This window comes from Lepidothrix coronata, unplaced genomic scaffold (genome assembly GCF_001604755.1).
Source record: "Lepidothrix coronata isolate B3197 unplaced genomic scaffold, Lepidothrix_coronata-1.0 Scaffold22, whole genome shotgun sequence".
In the NCBI taxonomy this organism is placed as follows: Eukaryota; Metazoa; Chordata; class Aves; order Passeriformes; family Pipridae; genus Lepidothrix; species Lepidothrix coronata.
Genome location: NW_016690202.1, coordinates 1,350,788 through 1,372,310, shown reverse-complemented (window position 1 = coordinate 1,372,310; position 21,523 = coordinate 1,350,788). Strand labels below are relative to the sequence as shown.

Below are 21,523 nucleotides of genomic sequence, written 5' to 3'. Positions count from 1 at the left end.
ACTGAGGGTGCACTCAATCTCCATATCCAGATCACCAATAAAGATATTAAACAGGACTGGCCCCAGTGCTGAGCCCTGAAGAACAGTACTAGGGGACCGGCCACCAGCTGGATGTAACTCCATTCACCACCACTCTCCAGGCCTGTCCATGCAGCCAGTTTTTTACCCATATTAGCAACATATATTCATTGTAGCTGTAAGCCTATTTTATATACCTGACACTATTAACTTCTTGTTTCTATAAGGTATTTTTCTTCCTTCTATTTACTGTACAATGCAATATCCAAGGTTTACTAGCCCAAGCTCCAGTGCAGAATTTGCTCACACAGAAGACTGAATTGAAGTATTTTGGCTGATTGAGTTACATCCTTAAATAGATCATAACTATGACTGTGACTGTATTATTCCATCAATAATTCAAGATGAATGTCCCACAAAGAAAAAAAGAGCCCTTTGCTCTCCATGAGGAGAAGAGAAACAAGGTTTCATGGGTCATCAAAACTATGACTAACTGCATAAAGTTTCACATAATTTATGCAGAGGAAGCTTCTCAGTTCTTAATGATGGACAGTAGTAAGATACACAACAGCATGCAACAAGCTGATCACAAAAATAATTCCAGTGTAGCTTTCAAGAATAAAAAAAACTGGAAAGATTTTTGTTGTTAAGAAATAGTAAAATGGAGAAAACAAGGGAAATTGCTTTTCAAGGTTGATGCTGAAAGAACAGAAAACACACAATGGACTTATAAATCACTTCTGACAGAAAATTAAGTACTGTTGTTTTCCAAGATTTACCCATAGATAAAATGATAACCTGGGGGCAGGGGAGAGTATTGTGCATTACCAACAATATATTACTTTTTTCAACAGAGAAAACAATTAGAAAATTTTGCTGAAAAGGATATATTTTTCTCTGTGGGCAGTGATGCCTCAAGCTGTGGAAATATCAAAATGTTTTCCACAGTTACTCATTTCTACAAAGATGAAAGAGGAATATTACATCATCTGCTTAATTTTTGTAAAGAAAATAATGAACCTGCAGTAAGAATATTTGAAAATACAAGAAGTTTACCAAAATTGATGTTTTGAGCTTCAGCCATGCATTATTATTTGCAACCAATAACGGTAATACTAAATTCAGAGGGTATGCCTTTCCCTGCAATCTAATTAGCAAATACTTTTTCCAGCTACCTGGCCAGTTCATGAAATACATGCAATAGGAAACACCGTACAGATACGTCATCCTTCGATCCCGAGAATTTTCAGTAATTTTCTCATTCCCCTGCAGAGTTTTAGAAGTTTAGAATGTACTTCATTCTACTTTCAGCTTAAACTATGTAAAAATCCTGTGGCATGCCTCCACAATGCATACTTTTTTTCACTTGCAGATAAACGTATCTCAACAGTTTTCTTATGTTTTTTTAGAAATAAGATGGGAACAAGCGACCCTTTCTGAGAAAACATATTTTTTTACTACCCAGAGTCAGAGTAGTTTGTTTGGTGATTTGTTAGGTTTTTTCCCCAAATTATTACCTTGTATGTGACACATTCAGTGAAAGTGAATTCCCAGAAAAAAAAACAACAAAATCTGCTCTAAAAACTAATTAAGGCAAACTGAAAAAGACAGAAAATACTTCAGTTTCTTGCAGTTCCAGATGAAAGGACTGCCTACCTAAATATATGGACTTAGTTGTCCATTTTTTGTGCACTTACAATCGGTCCATCTGCACATATATTTCTTTCAATTAAATGCATAGATAAATACTAACAAAGTTATAATCCCACTGTTTTGATTAAATTGTCAACCTATCCATATGTACCTTCCAAATGCTCACCTATTTTCATTGTAAACAAATAGTATCAACCTGCTATCTAGCCACATGCTAATTACAGTATCTTAAGAAGAAAGTTATACTTGGTTAACTTTTTTTTCTTTAATAATTTGTTTAATTTATTACCTAAGTTTGGATTGTTCAGTGGGGGTATGAGGGACACAGTCTTAAAGGGAGGATGACAAGAGATAGGCATCACATAAAAAAGGTGTATGGGCAATAAATTTTTGGATCAAAACTCCATTCATAAATTTCTTGTTACCACACTTCCTGTCACCTTCCTTCACTCTTAGATGATGTTCTTCCTTGGCCACATAGGACCCAACAGTTATTCACAGTAGTCCCACAGTGCTGCTATTAAGACTTCTCAGCAAGTATGAAGTCCACAATATGGACTCCAATTCAGCAGGCAACTTCATAACATCTGCATGTTCAAAATTTAGTTTTAGTTATTCAATTATTAATGCGGCTGGTGAGACCGTGGAGATGACTTCTAAAGGGCCTGTAAAGATTTTCTACAGATAATCTGAGCATATGGCTTATACAGCATTCCATACTTCTTGTGGACTTTCATAACTGCTTTTAAAGATTGTTGTTTTCTTTAAGTAGCATAAAGATCGTCCAGTAAAATGACCATGGTTTTTTTTTCATTGTGCTCATGCATTTTTTTAATATCCATTTTAAAATTTCCTGTTACAGCAGTGAAATCATGGTCCATTATTTGTCATGTGGTTTTAATAACAAACTCATACTTATTTCATTCACTGAATGAAAGAACCAGAACAAATTGGCTAATTTTATCTTACTTTCTAAGAAATTCTGGTAAAATAAAAAGCTAGAATTCAAGACACTACCTCCCTGTTCTTTCACAAATACCCAGGAGCTTGATCGCTTCCCTTCATCTCTTTTTATGTTAGGTTTCTTTTCTGCAGATGAATGATCTTCAAGGACTGTAGCTCTTATTATCATGCACTGGTGTTATTACTTTGTGCTATTGCCCAGTGTCATAGGATGATTTACTTTAGCAGTTAGAGAGCATGAAAAAAATTAATCATTTTCATTTTTAACATGACAAAGACAGAACTTTGGGTTGCTTTCCATAATTTATATCACGATTCAATCCTTTCCTCTTTATAGTATCAGGATTAATGTTAGTGCCAATGCTATTCTATTTGTCTGAAGTAGCTTACTTCAGGGTTTTTCTTTCTGTTACTGAGCTGTTCTATGAATCCCTTTTGATGTCAAAAAGCTATGCAAGGTGTGTAGGAGTGCTCCCCAACCCCGTTTAAGGGAAATTTTTGTTGTTTCTGAGCAGATTAGAGAAGGCTGAGAGCTCAGAGTTAAGCTCTTGACTGGGCATCATATCTTCCCAGAATTATCTCTTTGTATTTGAGAGAGAAAACTCCAGGCACTCATTTAGTAAGCTTCTCAAAAATATAATGTCTGACAAAATATCAAAGTACAGTATTTCTGAATTAAGCTCACAGTTTATCAGGAGAAAGCACAAAACTTTAATTTATTGAGAATGTTTCACTCAGCCACACTGAATCTGTATTCTGTTTCATCTCAGCTCTAGCCATTATTAAGGCAGAGAAGAAATGAAAGAAGGATGATAAAGGCCTCAGAGAAAGCAAATAAATGTAAGTTAATGTGAAAAACCAAACCGATAGATGAGTAAATCTTATACTAAATCAGAGACGGCAATTAATAGGTGAAATTAATTTTAAAAATGCAATCAAAATCAAAGAATGGGGAATCTTAGTTTTGTTTCTGTGTTTTAAAATGTGCAAACAATGTGATACACAGAAAAAACTATTCCAGTTAAATTTGAAAAAAGTTATAGAATAAAAAATATTGGTTTAAATTAACTTAGAACTACTTAAAAAGCAAATTGTACAATAAATACTGCACCAGACAAAGGACCAAGTTTACCACAGTGAATTAAAAAAATAGAAGATAAATGAATGTGATACTATGTAAAATCAATGGATGACTATAAATAAAACACGATAAAGTTCAAACGATGGAGAAAGTATCATAAGAAGTCAACTAGTAAGATAGCATTCACAATAATTCTTTTTTATTATAAAGAGGAAAGTATATAAATAAAGCTATTTATATAAAGGCAATTTATTTAAAGAAGAAACTAAAGATGGAAACAGTAATGCAGAGTTTACTAACCAATATGCATTGCTTTCCCATACACACTTAACTTGACAGAGGATAGAGTTTTCTACAGCTTGCAGACAAATGACTCAGGCACCAAAACTTGTATATAAACCTAAAGTATGTAAGGAGTGAATACCACAACTGCATGATATATAAACCACCTAATATATTATTAAATTGAACTAAATGTATCAGCTAATATTGGCAGTACCATTCTTGATTTTGGAGTCTGGTTCATGTTATATAAGATTATGATCCTGTAAGTAAGCATATCTCTCCAATGCATACACATCACAGACCCATTCTTATTTTCCAGTGGGCAAGATGCTATGATGGCCAACTTTTCCATATAAAACAACAACTACATTACAACTGATGCAAACTAATTTCCAAATTTTTCTTTCTCCTTGAAAACAATTTTTCTATGCATATTTCTAAAAATCTGGTCTATTCAAGTTTTCTCATCTAAGTGTCTTTTGGATCAAACCCCATTCTGCTTCTGAACTGGCAACAGAGACGAGTTGCAGCATGGCAAATTTCAATCAGATATTAGGAAAAATAATTTGTCAAGTGTGGTCAGTTGGTGACAAAGGGTGGTCAGTTGGAATGGGCTGCCCAGGTTGGCTATGGGAACTCATGTTTTGAGACCTGATTTATAACTTCAAATCTGGCCCTGATTTCACTTGAGAATTGGACCAGGTAACCTCCAAAGTTCCCCTTCATGCTAAGTTACTCTGTGATTCCACAAAATAAGGACGGAGTTCTTTTCCTCTGACTAGAAATATGTCTACACGACTATCCAGATGACTACTCTATGCATAAAGACAAGCACTTAAAGAAGCAAATTCAACTCAACACTTAGTCTTCTTAAGGCTGGGACGCTTATTCTTCATGCTTTTGTCTCTACAAGAATTACAAGAATAAAAGATGACTGACTGAGACTTGACACATAATCTCAGGTGAAATGAATTCCAGTTCAAGGAATATTTTTTGGATCAACTGCAGCTATGTGTTTATACTGAACAGATAAACAGAACAGACAGATAGCACGAGGCAGTGACTGAACTTGCTTGCTATCACACGTACCATAACCAACAGTCTTCAGATCTGCCATTTCAACAACACATTTTTGATCTGTGTAAGAAAGAAGCATCTGACTTGCCATTTCTTTTTGAAGTGAGGCACTAATTTAACTTGAAAATTCAGTTTCCAGCATGCAGATTAGAAAAGCTCTTGTATCACACTGCACTGCATGGGTAATACTTTGAGACTGAATTATTTTTAACACAATATACATTCTTTTGCCTAGAGAGTTCAGTTTGTTGGGTTAGCCAAGTCTACATTTTTCTAAAAGCAATTCCAACAGAGGGCAGTACTCTCTATGAACTATCCTGTTGTAATTTACTGGCATTCCTGGAGAGACATAGGCACAGACCATTCCTGTATCCTGTGTGAGATATCAACAAGCCCTAAGGTCACAGATTATGAAACATTTAACAAAGGCATGTAAACGGTGATCAAAAGAGCATGGTGTAGATGATCCCATGCTATAAGATTTTGTGCTTCCTCAGAAATACAAAACAACTGCAGCAAATTTGCTGCCAAAAGGTTATGAAAAATCATCAGCTAGTAATGAATGTAGCCTCCAAGACTTGGTTATTACTCTGAACTGTACTATCATATAAAAGCAAAATGACATGCTAAAATTTATATATTCATTACTTTTATTTTCCAATAATAAGATTTGACTAAGAGTGAGAGTAACATAAAAAAAGGGGATCTTTGCCTGCCTTGTCTGGTTGAGTCTCCCAAGGCAAATGCAGCTGCTGTTGTGGTGCATTACTTTTCTTTCTTATATAAGAACTGTAATTGTCTCAGCTTTGCAACGCAAGCTGTTAGTGCATTTTATTAGGAAGAATGCTACCTTATTATGTACACATGTTAGTGATGAGTCCTTCACTGTAAAGCCTATCTAGTGGTCAAGTCCACCTGAACATTTGCACTATAGGAACTTTAATACGAGGTTGTAGTTTAAATAATTTTATTGGCAGTGACTGTTATCATCTATTCATGAACACGGAGCACAGGTTAGAACTCCCACCCTTCCAAATAAGAAGCTTAAATGAGATGACAGATAAAGTGACAGTCTCCCTCTACAAACACACATGACAAGCTTCTGCCTGACTGGAACATTTTTGAAGGAAAGAAGTTTTGTCAGCAACTGTCAATTTCTTGACTGAAAGCACTTAAAAAAAGCACCAGTCTTAATTACATTTCATGCACTTTGTCCAGTCAGCTATAGCACACACAATTACAAACCATTGGAAATTGTCATTCTTCCCTATCAAATCATTTGGCCGAGACTTCAAGATCATTGTCCGCAAGTCAGTCTAGGTACAGAACATCCCCAACAACTTGCCATGTTCCCAGGTTTCCTAAATTCTTGATTCTCTTCCACATCTCCAGGTTAATTGTAGCCTACTGAACTCCCCCCCCCTTCAGATGATATGACCTTTATTCTTGGGACTACTTGAAAAGCCTCCAGTTAGACAGGTCCAGCATAGGTCTGAAAGAAGCCTTTGCAATTTGCAGGATTTGGCTAGCTGTAATTGCCATACTTTATTTCCTACCGGTCAATACAGAATGTAAAACCAAATCAGGAGGTCTGCTATGTCTACTACTTGACCTCCCCTTGTCAGCATATTCATGAAACCTGCTTTCATGCAAAAAAGCACAATGGTTCAGTTTGGGATTTTTTGCATTTTTTTCTTAACTAAGTATCATTGACTCAGTATGGCCTGGGTTGAAATGGACCTCAAAGATCACCTAGTTCCAAAACCCCTGCCATGGCCAGGGACTCCTTCCACTAGACCAGGTTACTCAAAGCCCTGTCCAACCTGGATGCGTTCAGCCCCACTGAACACTGTCAGGGATGAGGCATCTACAGCTTCTCTGGGCAACCTTTGCCAGTGTTTTACCACTCCTACAGAAAAGAATTTTCTCCTAACATCTAATCTAAAGCTACCCTCTTTCAGTTTAAAGCCATTCCTCCTTGTTCTATGACTACATGCCCCAGTAAACAGTACCTCTCCAGTGTTAAGTACATCTCCTTCATATTTTTCTAAATTAATCTTTATTAACAGAAGTGAAACAGCTTAATCAAAGACATCTTTCCTCCATACGTGTTAACCTTGCCTTCATTTTGCAGATATATGTCCTAATGCTACGATTAGAAATTTATATGGATAAAGGTCAATAGATTACACAATATAATCTATAGAGAGAGAGTTACATTTCAAAAGAGAATAGAAATTAAGATATTGAATATTTGTTTTCATAATTTAGCCTTCCTAATTTAGCTTACATAATTTATTCCTTCCTCAAACATTGTTCTTCCTTCCTCCACTGTGAACTAACTTTTAGTTCACTTTTGTATGAAAATGGGTGCAGATCTGTAGTTGCATATAATGATCTTGTTCTTCAGTTGTGTTTATGTTCCCAGTTTTCTTCACATACAAGGATGAGGGGAAGCTGTTCATCTTTCTTAAATGAAGAAACTACAACAAAGTTTCTTTAACTTACAGATTTGATGTCAAGTTTCTATGGGCTTAAATGCAGTAGGGACTAAACTGTAATGCTATGAGGATGTCATGAAACAGATGTGACGGCATCAAATGAAGAGTGAAAGCTGACAAACATCATAAGGTAACTCTTCTCACAAAAATAATCTTTGCAGAAAAAAACTTCTACAAATCAAATAACTTTCCACTGGAGGAAATACTTTAAAGAAATCATTAATTTCCATCTCAAAGATTAACCTAAAGCCCCAACAATAAACTTGTTTTACTTGAAAATGAGTGAATAGAGCCATCAGTACTTCCACCTCAAGGATCCTGGCCATTTGCCACAACTTACCCGCTTATGAAGACGTTCTGCTTCCTCCTGATATGCAGCAAGTTGCTGTTTCCATTGTTTCACATTGGCAGTGGACTCCAGCAGGGCTGCTGTGAGCTTAGCATTATTACCCTTGAGTGTGGCCAGTTCTGCCTCCCAATGCTTGCTGATTGTCGAGCTGCACAGACAGAATGAGAATGGTCAGAACCCTCAAATCTCTTCCTTTATTCTTTTAAATGTATTATAATTCTTTTAACACCCAGGAAAAATAGAATTATGCAAAACATTCTATGACTGAATGACCAAATGATAATACAAATGTTCAAATAATCAAGACTATAAATTAAGAAAGTATAGGTGTAGCATTATTGGAAAACAACATCTATTCACCCAATTCAACAGGGTATTTTTATAAATAAAATGTTAAAGATTATGAAACACACATCAGCTTCCCAAAAGCAACAGCATGCAATTCTGGAACATATGTATGATTAGTCACTATTTTAATATATGCACATTGAATGAAAGTGCTTTTTTAATTTACTATTTTTTGAAATATATTGTAGAAAAAGCTTTTTCACAGACTTGATTAAAGAGAGATAATATAGTGCTTTGGAAGTACAGCTTGGTTGTCTTAATGCAAGTCTTCTATTCCTGAAATATACTTTATTAAATACCATATTTAATTTGAACTTGCAAACTCAAAGATTTTTAATTTTATAATAATATTAATACATTTTTCCTCAGTAATATCAGCAAAGAGAATAAAGATCAAGTAGCATAGATAAATTACTGTTTTATTTTAAAGTGGAAGCTGATGCTGAGGTTTACTGAAGTAGCTGATAGAGAAAAATCCTGCTTACAATTTAGTCATTCTCTGAGCAAACACAGGGTTTGAATTTTCCAGATAATCAGTTTGACATCATCCGCAGACCCTATCTTTACACTCAGTGTGCAACAGAAAAATATCTTAGATACATCAGGTAAATGCATTAATAAGCAAATAGCTCACCAAGAGCATGTGAGGTGCATACCAACATGGAAAACACATGGAGAAAATAATTAATTTTGCCTAATTAGCTTACTATTAAAGACATCATTGAAAACCAAAGATCTGTAACTCTGGCCAAAATGATTTTGTATATTGGTTAGTGATGAATTATGATCAATTATTATAATATTTTATTTTGTTTATATCTTTATATGTTAATATGATTAATTTAATTATAATTTACTGTTATTTTACATGTAAGTTTATAGATTTGAACTTCGTACACATGTACAATGACACACTGCCATCATTTTTTCCATTTAGTTTCTTCCACTTCCTGCATATGCAAAGTCTATCCCACTGAAGCATATTTCAAATACGTTACGACTCCTATAAATGCTTCTTAGGTGTTCAGAATCAACCAGACACCAAGGAACATTCATTACCAATTCAGATCACATGTACTGTTTCACTAAAACATCATATCTGGTTCTTCTGTGCTCCAGCCTTTCCTTCCAAATACACTGCTTCATCCCCTTGAGCGGGAATACAAGTTGCTCCAGAAGAGGAATATGGGTTTTTTGAAATTACTTTATAATTTTGTGATCTATACAACTAATTAGAAGTTCACCACTGGAAATTTTAGATCTTAAATGACTAAACTAATGACAATTCTACTTCATTCAGGGAACACTGACTCACATATTCAAGAAGATAAGTACAAATTTCTGGAACCATGTCTACTCTTCTGTTTCTCTAATCAAACTTAATTTTCACTTATAGTAGTCCAGCAGGTCAACAAATTCCGCTAAAAAAATGCTAAAAATATCTGGTTTGTTATTATATTCATAACTCCTTCTTGATGTTCTGATCAGGCAAAAAAATATCCAATCCAGTAGTTTCATGTAAGTGAATAGTTCCATTTAGTAGTTCCTGCAGGACTACTAGCTACTAGCAAATTGTGTGTGACACTGATACATTTTTATAAAATGCGTCTTACTACTCATCTTGCCCACAGAATAAACATGCACACAAAATTTTATACTGATGTAACACAGCTGTCTCTGAGACAGTTACAGGCTGAGAACTATTTGATCATTTATTATCCTAAGGAAGTTAATTTTTTTAAATGTAATAATGGGTATATCCACAATGATAACCTTCTAAGCCACAAAGAACCCAGAAGACAGACTCTCAAGGAGTGATTAGTAATAATATGAGGGTGATTTGTGGTGTGTTTCACTTTCGCCTTTACCTCGTGCCCTTGCTACAGTGCCTCTCAAGAAAACAGCCAGGAGCTCTTAAGTTATTCCTTGTATAATGGGATGTCAGCATGAAGTATGGAGCATGTATTTTCCATTACTGCTATGGTTACCCTGGTTCAAAAACTGTAAGGTTTCTTCAGAGCTGGTTATTTTTCAATTGGTTTTTCTCAACAGGAATGCATCAGTATTATTTCCAAACTGTACTTTTCTTCCCCCAAGGGATCTACATAGTGGGCAGGAACATGCCCTATTGTAATGTAGGTGTTACTGACTTGTAGAATATACTGGTTTTTTTCTATAAATAATTGCTATTGTATCTTCTAGAGAGTCGACTATAGCTCCATAAAATGGACACACATTACTTAGATTATCTAGGTTTGTATAACATACAACGACTTCCCAACTATCTAGACTTACCCTGTTTCTTCTTAATGGGTATCATACCAGGAAACACAGAACCAAAGATGTGGATTTTTTGTTTCATAAAATCATAATTTGATTAAAATAGCCCATAACCAATCTTGGCAGTTATGACTGACTTTTCTCAAATACCTTCTTGAGAAACAGAAAGATAATTAAATTATGCTCTGTGGATTACTTTGGTTAAAATTGGAGTTAGATTAATTACTTTAGGACCAGATAAAAGCATACATACAGGAGGCTCTTCTTAAGCTAGACTGAGAGTATCTTCATTGATGCCTGTATCTGTAGAGCTACATTGGTTCAAATTTACAGCACTTCCTGAGGAAACACTGAGAAATGTATGATTCAGACACAACAAGAATTCTACCTTGGAGGAGAAGATGCTGGGTCTAACACCTGTGAGAGGGAACACAGATTCAGAAGCTGATGGGCACATGTGGAAACTTCAAAGGGCTGACAACAACTGCTAAAGCACATAGGCAGAATTTTGATGGTGGAACAGCTGCACTAGAGTCTCTCAGAATAGATACAGGAGGGATGCACATACTCTTTCTCCCTAAAACCTTTTACTTAATTCCTGTCTGAAAGGCTTTTTGCTAAAAGGAATTGATTTTGCCCTCAGCAGCATTAGATTCTGTCATAGAAAATACACACACAGCCCTGTCAGGTTGTCTTAACAGCTGTAAATATCTAAACCAAATCTGAATCATTCCTCACGTGTTCTGAGAATATGTGCTCTACAAAGCACTTGAACTACAAACACTTATTCAGAGATCACAGTGATCCAAAGTGCAGTGTGACTTCCACCAGAACGCTTTCCAAATTTGCGCTGTGGTGCAAAGCTGTGTGTACACACCTGGGGACATGCAAGCATACACACCTGCAGTCCTGTGGTAAAACAATTCAACCTGCATACATGTTTTTTTTTTTTTCTTCTGAAAGCCTCTGCTGACAGCTTACTGCTTCAAACCTATGAGAACTAACATCACTGACTGCCTGACACAAAGTTTCAAGACAGTACTTCAAAAAAACCCTACCATCATTCATCTGGAACCATGCTTGTTTCCTGTTTTTCAACATGAAAAACTCCCCCAAACTATTAAAAATACTCTAACAGAAATTAAAACCTGGTCATTTCTGTGTGAAACTTCTGAACATCTGAAAGCAAGAGGAAAAGCTGTTTCGCATACATCCCATTACTGTCAAATACAAGAGGGAGAAAGGGCCTCTAATGGATAATAGGAAAATATGAGTTCTGTTGGCTCAACTGATCATGCTAATAAAAAAAAAATGCTTTCATAGCAGAGGTTTGGGTCTGATCATAACAATTGTTCATGGGATCACGAGCACCTGTTAGCAAGCAAAAGGTCAAAACTCTCCCAAATCTCTTACCCTTGGTGCTGGCCACGCAATCCGGTGTATCTGAAACACCAGACATGTCCAGTCAGAATACCACATGGTTCTACCCCATCAAGGCAAAGGATTCAAAGTCAGGTATTTTATATCTTTTACATTCAGTAATTCAATCACTTCCACAAAATGATCCTAGAAAAACTGATGGCTGGTATCACTCAGCCTAACTGTGACACCCTCTGAAAACTGGAGTCAATGATCTTCCTTCCATACTTTCAGGCATTCAAACCAATTAACATCAGGCCGATCCCCTTTCTCACTGGGGATTAGTTACAAGCCCAGTAAATCACAGAAGAATAGCTTTGGTATCTGTCCATCTGTGACCTGAATAGTGTGCCAGAGGCTATAAATGCATGATTATCTTTCTCTGTAAAGTAGGTCACTTAAGGAAAATTAATCCGAAAAGCTTCAGTCACCATATTTAGCCAGCTGGAGAAGGCTTGCAAACGGAAGGAGAGGGAAGCACACATTAATGAGTTGCATTCAGAATTAAGGTATTTTGAGAGATGCCTTCATGAAGCAAAGAAACAAAAGCACTTCAAATCAAGTTTCTGCTTTTTGAATCATTATTGTTTATTCATTGTTTGCAAAGTTGTATGCAGTACCAACACTGAATAACATGGTTTAAGCTTTATTTCAGATTTATTGAAATAAAATGTGTGCAGAATTCTGCTTTATTATTATTTAGGGAGTTTATTACTGCATTCATTGCATAAAATTAATTAATTTAAAAATTATTCCATAGCATAGTCACTGTTTCAAAAAACTAAAGTTATTCCAGAGCGTGTAAATTCTTTCCTTCAGGTATCACTGTGATGTGCACTGTGGGTGTGTAGTGAGTAGCCCTATCTTGGGACAGCAGAAATAAGGAGGAATATAGGAGAAAGAATGAAGTACTTTCACCACAAAATGTGGATTCCGCTATGGTAACTAAATCCATAAGACTTGACAAATATGAACAGAGCAGAGTCTTTGTAGCTACTGCCCAGATTATAAATAGTGGCATGCGTTGGAAGCAGCCCGAGAGTCTGCTGGAGTGAGCATTACCAAACACCAGGAGAGGTATATCAACCAGCTGGTAACAATGTATCGGCTGTGCTGGCTGCAAGGGGTGATCCCTTCCGACAGTCTGGCTGCTGAGCCTTACGGAGCAGCTCTTCATGCTTGATGAAGTACAGGGCATTGTGAACCTTTTGGTTCCATTGCAGTACTATCCAAGAAGACCACTGAACACAAGTAGTGTCGCTTCTTCTCTTTGGAAGTGTAAGGCAAGTATTTGGTTTATGTAAAACTCTACAGTGCATCTGGAAAGCAATTCTGCAAAAGGTCCTCCATATTAAATAAGCGTCAGTTAATGATGAAAGCTGGAAGTGTGAGATCTCTGCAACAAGCTACACTTCCTACTGCCTACATTGAAATTATGTGACTGTCTGATTACATGGAGATGTTGACTCTGCTAGCACAGTGGGGGATTGCAGCATCCCTCAAGGTATTCCTAGAAGCTCACAAGAACCCTCCTCTCATTCATTCTGAAAATGAAACTTAATCTCCTCAGTTTATTCCTGATTTAAACAGGAATTTTTGTAATTTCACCCCTTTTCAGAGATTTCAAAAAGCTACTTTATGATGGAAAGTATTTAAACAAGATGGTTTTGGGGACTTTGTCCACTTGCTAGTCAAAAGCACCATAAGCCCTTGATAATAATATAGAAATCTCTCTCTCTCTCTTGAATATTCAAAGCGAAATTGGAAACAGAAGGGACTTTTGTCCTCTATTGAATTATACCTAATTAGGAGCCCTACAATGAGTGGGAAGTTGAAAGAGTGGGAGTTGAAAGAGCAGTGGAGTGGACTAGGTTCTATCCCACCATTCCAAGAAGAGCAATGATTTTGAGTTGTTCTGCCATTTTAACTTTTGTACAGAACTTCTGCTTGTATGGGCCCAGTAGATTAAACCACTCAAAAAACTCTGCATTATGTACACAAGGCGAGAGACAGAGTCATTCAGTTAAATAATTAAAGAATAGCAAAAGACGGAAAGCTATGGTAAGAACGACAGGTGTTGTAAGAAGAAAACTTAAGAAACAAAAAAAAATTGCATCTTCACAGCTGCTGCTTATTGGTTTATATGTAGTTGAGATTAACTGGACACATACAAAAGGAAGTCTTATTTGATAAACTGGATTTCATTTAAAAAAAAGTAACGCCTCTCAAAATTATAATCCAGAGATAATTACCAGGAAATTGCTTTGAGTTAAATATTTTGAGTAAGGCCAATGAAAAACTAATTAATATTCAAAGAGATCCTTATCCTTAATTAGAGTATTCAAAATAATTTTTAGCAAAGGAGGATAGCTCCCCCGAGGAGAGAAGAAGGAACATTAACAGAGCATGAAAGATTTGTTCTTCCGTTTGGGATAAGGAATATCTACACGATCTCAGTGGAGTTACATTAGCACAAAACCAGGGAAACATGGTAGTGAATCAGCTCATAGCAAAAGAGATGAAGGAGGCCCTTGAATCACATTGTACTTCAAGTGAGGTGCCTGCTATCAAAGCCACACACACCTGCTGGAAAGCGAGAAAGGCAGCTGGATGGATGAAATCAGCAGGTGAGAGCATTACATTTCTGGGAGTCTATTATTCTGTATGAATGCTGAAGGTTTATCCCACTCCAGGATGTACTGTTTTGTTTTGCACACCCCTTTTCTCAACTCTGAGCTACAATGTACTTGAACTCCTAATTTCTGTATCAGTGTAGAAGACAAATGCAGAAGCTTTTTCTGCAAATTTGGGCAGCTCCATATATGGAGATATTACAGATTTCTCCTTCAAGGTGTTTTGTGTATGATCTTTCACTTTCATATAGTCTTTCAGCTTGACCACGCTCTTGACTGCATTCCCAATCACCAAGAGTACACCCATGGAGCCTACAGACAGGAGAAGAGTTGCCTTTCCATTTCTCTTACAGGCAGTCCTGCTCTTAGGCAGCTCCTGTGCTGTGCCTTATCAGCTCACCGGGAAGGATCACTAGCTTTGCAGACTTCATGGATGAAAATCACAAAAGAAGTTGATATAGACTCTTTCCACTATATAGCAGACCACTACGCATGGCAAATTGATGGCTATATCCTATTTAGATCCACCATCTAAATCCATGCTCTGTATTTTATAATACAGCCTTCATTCATTACAGGGCCTATAGAAACCACCACAACACACACTGCTTTCAATATGGGAACTTACCACTGGGGAATAGACTGGATATGAAATTCTTTTTAAGGAAGGGAAATTTATCATAAATATTACCTTTGGTAACTCAGCATGGTATTCCTGCAAAAGGCAACAAAGCCAGAGCTAAAAATGGCTAAGTATTGGTGGTGTTCACTGCTTATTGAAATGCTAAGAGTCAACAGAACAGAAGAGCTCTTGAAATGCACTCCATTATGTATTAATACAAAATTAATGCTTCAGCAATGATCTCTACCCATCAGGGACTTAGGTCCTAGTCCTGACCAGAGTTAAAAGGGGGAACAAAAGAGAAAAAACGACATTTCCAAGTTTCTTGTATTGTCTGTTACTTCACGCTGGATGTGTTTACACAGGCGACATTTGAACTCCATTTCTCATTAAAATTGCACTGCTAGGAACAGTTTTAAGCATGTTTTTGTACACTGTATCACAAAGCAAAAGACTTATATTTAACCTGAAGATAAGTCCCTGATTTCTCTGAAGAGGCTCAACTTTTAATTTAAAAAGATCTCATTTTTATCTTAGTCATTTAATTTTACATATTAAACAGATATTTGGTTATCTCTTCATGAAGGCCATAGAAAAAACAAAAAAACAGTAGCTCTTTCTCATAACTTTTAGCTCTTTGAAAGAGCAAGCATGGCTAATTAATTTCTAGCTTTTTTGCACTAATCATTAAAACCTTATCAACCTAACAATTATCACATTCTCTGAAATATTAAAAAATATTTGCCCTTGCTCCCTTACTGAGATTACTTACCAGTATCATTGCAAGTATTTTATTCTCATGCCTATGAGACCTTGCCTAAAATCTTATCATATATTTGAAAAAGTAAAAAAAAAAAAGTTGCCCTTATTCCTTTATTGAAACTGCATATTGGCATAGTTGGAAGTAGTTTATTCTCAGATCTGTAATGCACCTCATAATTTTTCACAACTGATACCAAATAAGTTTTTTAGTGCACTGAACATTAAGCGTAATTCCTTGCTGTTGCTATGGTGCTGAATACATCAAATACTCCAATGAAGTTCCATTTTCAAAAGCAACAAAGTTATTTAGGAACTTACATTCTATTTTCTAAAATGACTAGGTATTTGGCTGCAAAGAAAGTAAAATTGACTCTGGCATCTATGGCACTTAATCACTTTAAGAAAGCAATTAGATGATGTGGCTATCAGCAAGTCAGATACTAGGACACAGTGACCCTGACACTAAAATGATCTGAATTATGGCCACTTTCATTGTGGAACTCATCTGTACACACAAGAATTTAAAGCAGTTTAACTGCAAATTCACACTCTGAATTAGTATGGATTTAATTCTGCTGAGGCCTCTGGCTACACAAACCCCCAATTTTCTTTAAAAAAATCCTAAAATAACAACAATTTGTGTGTGCACAGAATCAAACTGCACTCTCTCAGCAATGTAACAGAATAGAGTATTCGACTTTCCCACACATCTCTCACCAGGGCTCTCATTTATTGACTGCTATTCATATTCTAACAGTTTCTCTGAACTGTGCTCTCAATTACACCTTGTTGAGTTTGAGAAACTTCCCTAGCTTTACCACAGAAATGCTGTGGTAGTAAGGACAAGGACAACTCCTTCCGCTCATGGCCAAAAATCTCTGAGTTTCCAAAGGCTGTATGGACTGGGGAGTTTGCACTCTTTGCAAGTCACAGCTGGCCAGGGAGATTCTAAGCACAGTTTGTACACAGTCAGGTTTAGCACCCTTCCATCTCTACAGTCTTTGAGGCTTTGTGGGATCTGTAAACCTCCCATTCCCACTTGAAATACTCCTGGGCATGCAGTGTAGATCTGTGCTTTTGTGCAAGAAGAATATCCCTCAAGTGGGTCGCAATGAAGCCCTGCAATCATTGCAAGTATGCCAAACTTGAAAGAGACTCTGTACAAAACACAGTAACGGTGTCTTACAGCTGCAAGGACACTGAATAGGCACAGAAGAGATCCAGCATCACTGCTGCACATGAGGAAACAGTTCAGCCCTCAGTGCCAAGGCACATTTTATTTAGCAGTATAGATGTGACCCATGAGGCTGTGGCAGGTACAAGTTGATTCTATGGAGCTCAGCACAGATTTTCAGTTCTGCAATAGCAGAGTGAAGACAGTAAAAGTTACACTCTGGGCAACCCCAGCCACATGCAGAGCAGTGACAGGGCTAAAGGGACCTCTCCCAACCCTGTATGTCTGATAGACACCACATGTCAGTGGCAGAGATCCTCAGCACGAGCCTCTATCTGCATTTCTAGGTTCCATCACAGCTGTAACTGGAGTGTGTTGTGCCGCTGCTGAAGACAGAGTAGCTGTTACAAGTAGCTCAGTGTGAAAGTTTTACAAGTGCCTATTTTAGATCTTAGCTGAACCTTCTGTTACTGATACCACAGGACAGCTCAGCCTCTAAGACCCCTTAGTGCTGGTTCCTGTCTCAGCAGAACACTCATTACAGCTGCAGGGCCTCACAACTCCACTACCAGCAGCAGAAAGGCATTGTTACAGAATGACCAACAGAAATAGTTCTATGTGATTAGGTAGTCACCTAAAGATTCTGAATTATGACTACTTGGCCTCCACCCAGGTAGTACATTAGATTATCTTACCATATCAAGTAATGACTACTGGTGCAATTCACTTTTGCTTTACAATTGCCAGTTTGCTTATTCCAGTAAATACGGCATGCATTAATTGCACAGTTAGTGAGGAGATGAACTGTCAGTTTACATGCTGACAACAAAATAAACTTATTCCATTAAGGGAACTGAAGCTATGTGGGAGCATTGAAAATTTAATTAAGTTTCATTTATCTTCTGTAATAGCCATACAGTTGCTTAAGAGTCAATAGCCTACATATAAAGTCCAAAATAAACCATCTATGGAGATGTCAAAAGTACAACTCACAAGTGAGTTGTAACACAAGTGGATACTGCAGCTCCTATTTTTTTCCCATTACAGTTCTTTAAGAGAATGAAAGTATTAAATTTGCCTTGTTTAAAGGAAATCTGAATTCAAGAAGTGACTAAATTGCTTGCCCTATGTTGATCCTAGAGACAAATTTACTAAAAACAAATTAAATGGGTGAAATAAAAGAATAAATTTAATACATGGGAAGTCTCTGATACTCGTATTTTTCCCATGAACTACAGGTTAACATTCAGAGGACAAAGTCCCTATATAAGTTCCTCTCTCTCTCTTATTGTAAAAAATTGCATTTTTAAAGAAAAAACGTAACATGGCACCTTCCTTAATTAACTGGAGTTGATAGTTTTCATTTGCTCAGTCTAGACTAAGTGATCTTAGGTTTCCTTCATCTTTTCAGAATAATGCAGACCATTTGTCTCAAGAACTGAGCCGGAAGTTAAAATGTGGTAATTTATAGATCTGTTCTTCCCAATTCAACATTTAATTGATGTAACAGTTTCAAAGAAGAATATAAAGCTTGGCTCCTCTCTTCTCTCTCTGTCCCATCTTACTTAACTCGTCACAAACCTAACAGGGAAAGAATGAAGTTGCACGTGAGTTCTGCTAGTTGTGAGTTCACAGTCAGCACAGCAGATGCTGAGCTTTCATTCTTTCACAAGGCTATGCCTATGTGCCACATTTCAGCATGTTTGTTTTCTAATATTGCAAGCTCTATTTCATCTTCCCTGATAAGGCTCCTAGACTAAGGAAAGGGTAGGGCAAACACCATGATATGAAGATGTTTTAAAGCCAGCTCTCCTCGGCCTCCCACTGTGCTGAACATAAGCCCAGCACAAATAATCCCCAAAGTGCCAAAGCAGAATTAAACCAGAATGCTAAAAGCTTGGAAGAGTACAGAAGGAAGGCACTACACCATTGGTGTCGTCACACAAATACATTAAATTCCAAAGTATTTCCTACATAAAGTGAACAGGTAATTCACAGTCATACACAGTGATCAGTTAGATCACACTTCAGGCATGCAGGAAACCATTTTGGCCATCCTCTTAAAATTCAGGCCAAATTAATCTGAATGTATTGCCTACATGCATTTGGCTTCAGACAACAAAATCATATCTCATTTCTATACCTATTATCACTATATTGAGTAGAAAAAAAACTTTAATTCTTCTTCCTTTGGCAAACTACTAGAGTTGGATAACTTAGTACAATTCAGTCAATTCACTTTCAGGGGTTTGGTTTGGTTTGGTTTTTTTGTCTGAGACATGTTATTTGAAGAAAATTACTTCTTAATTACCTATGGGATTGCAGTCTCCCAGAAGAATGGTTTTCACTATTCTAACTTTAATTTAGAAACCAAACGCTTTGCATTTCATATCAGGAAGACAGAACATCATTACATCACAATGCCATAGAGTAAAATCTGCAAAGGCAACTACCATACAATCAAAGCTGATCAGAGGAAGTGGACCACACATAAAGTTTTTTTGTTGTATACTTGAAGAAACAGAGTTCTAGACATTCCGGGCATTTTACTTCAGCACCTTCACCCAACTCTAGCTTCCATCATTTGCCAAATGGCTTAAGAGCTGATTAAAAAACTCTCCTATATTCTAGTTCATTGCTGATTTGTGCCAACTCAATTCATTACAGACAAAACTTGATGGCTGTTTGGTGTCACTGTGAAGTACTTTGATGAATACTTTCGAATTGCCAGCTGTCCACATTTCAACAAAGTGCTATTCAGCAACTTAAATTCATCTCAGCAGAGCCTCCTGTTATGTGATCAAAACACTGATCAATTCAAACCACCTCCTGTCTGTCCTATAAAATGTCACTGGCATCTATAGTGATAATAAAGGAGCTTAAAAGATATGATTCTTTAGGTACAGAAACCTTCCCTAAAGCATAAAGATAATGGAAAACTACAGGACATGTTGATCTCCATTTAGCTGTATTCCCCATTTTATTCTTCTAATCTCAAAAAGCGAATATATTAAGGACATATTTTTGACCAACAAAATAGTTCACTTCTGTGTTTATATGTGCTTGCCCCTAACTCTACCTGTGTCTGCCAGAAGGAGATTGACACTATCAAAGTCCCACTGCAAGGCATCTGCTTACTACAGTGTGACAGAAAATAATCAACATGACACAATTACATTCAATAACACAACTTGTTCACTTGGAGCCTGAACGCTGTTTGCACATTCAGACAGACACATCCTGAAAGGGCTTACAAAAAAGCACCTTTGGATTTCTACTTGATCAATGAGCTTTTAGTCTTGAGGCTTATGCTATCTGTGCAGGAACCTTAAGCTGGAGAATAGGGAGAGTAATTGAAACATCTCATCAGGGAGCCATGGTAGGGTGACCACAATGTCAGAGAATACAACACTGTGTTGCCTCAGTTGAAAACAGTAAGCAAAACTTTGGATCACAACATTGCCAGGAGGTACAAACAAAGGCTGGACCTGGGAAAGAAGGTTTAGTGGATGAAACCCATCTCCTCTGCGTTTAGCTGTTTAAAAGGTTAACTATCCCAAGACGGCACTTCATCTGCCCAGTCTTAGGCAGGTGCCTATCTAGGATGAAATGCATCAGGCATCAGGTGTAAATTTTTGACCTCAGTATCACATGGATGTAGCAGAATTTGCTGGTTGTCCACCAGAAGACCTAGGCTACAGCATCCTACAAAGGAATTATTACCTTAACTTGGTTTACTTGTAAACCCTATCTCTAAATAAGGGATAAATCTTCAGCAATCCTAATTCATCTGACAAAACCAAGACACTTACAGAGTATTGTATTAGTAAAACAGCATGGATCTTTTGGATTAGACTTAAAACTGAGCGGTTTTTTTCACTTCATGTGAAAATCAAGAGCTCCTGGTCCTTGGTCCTACATCTCTTGCAGGGATACAAAATGATCCCTCAAAGATATGTCTTACATACATATATACATACATATATATATGCATTTTATGAATTCCAGGTAAATTCTAGAAAAAATAACTTTGATGAAAGCTATTTTTGTAAAAGTGATTAATTTAAATATGAAATAATTCTTTTAAAAAATACACTAAGTTAGTGCTCATGTTATGCATTTTTAATATAAAGAATTTGCTACACTGCTTTTCTCTGCTTTGTCAAACTTTATTTTTTAGATATGTGTTCTTTCAAGAAGTGGGCAGAGGTAATTTATTTGGCGGAATCCTACCAATAAATATCACAGAACAGCAAATGGCTTCATCAAATTCAGCATGGTTTCTTTGCACCTTGCAGACAACTGTATGTTGGCTCTGAACTGGTGAAATCAACGGGCACAAAACAGTTAGTTCCTAA

At 36.7% G+C, this 21,523-nt stretch overlaps 1 protein-coding gene across 1 annotated transcript in view; it reads right to left on the bottom strand.

Moving 5' to 3' along the window:
• HOMER1 (homer scaffolding protein 1) overlaps positions 1-21,523 on the bottom strand; it is a 91,949-nt gene that overhangs the window by 20,143 nt on the left and 50,283 nt on the right. Inside the window, exon 6 of the mRNA XM_017808093.1 lies at positions 7,919-8,075. Coding sequence (XP_017663582.1) covers positions 7,919-8,075 — 157 coding nt within the window. The remainder of the gene's footprint in view (positions 1-7,918; positions 8,076-21,523) is intronic.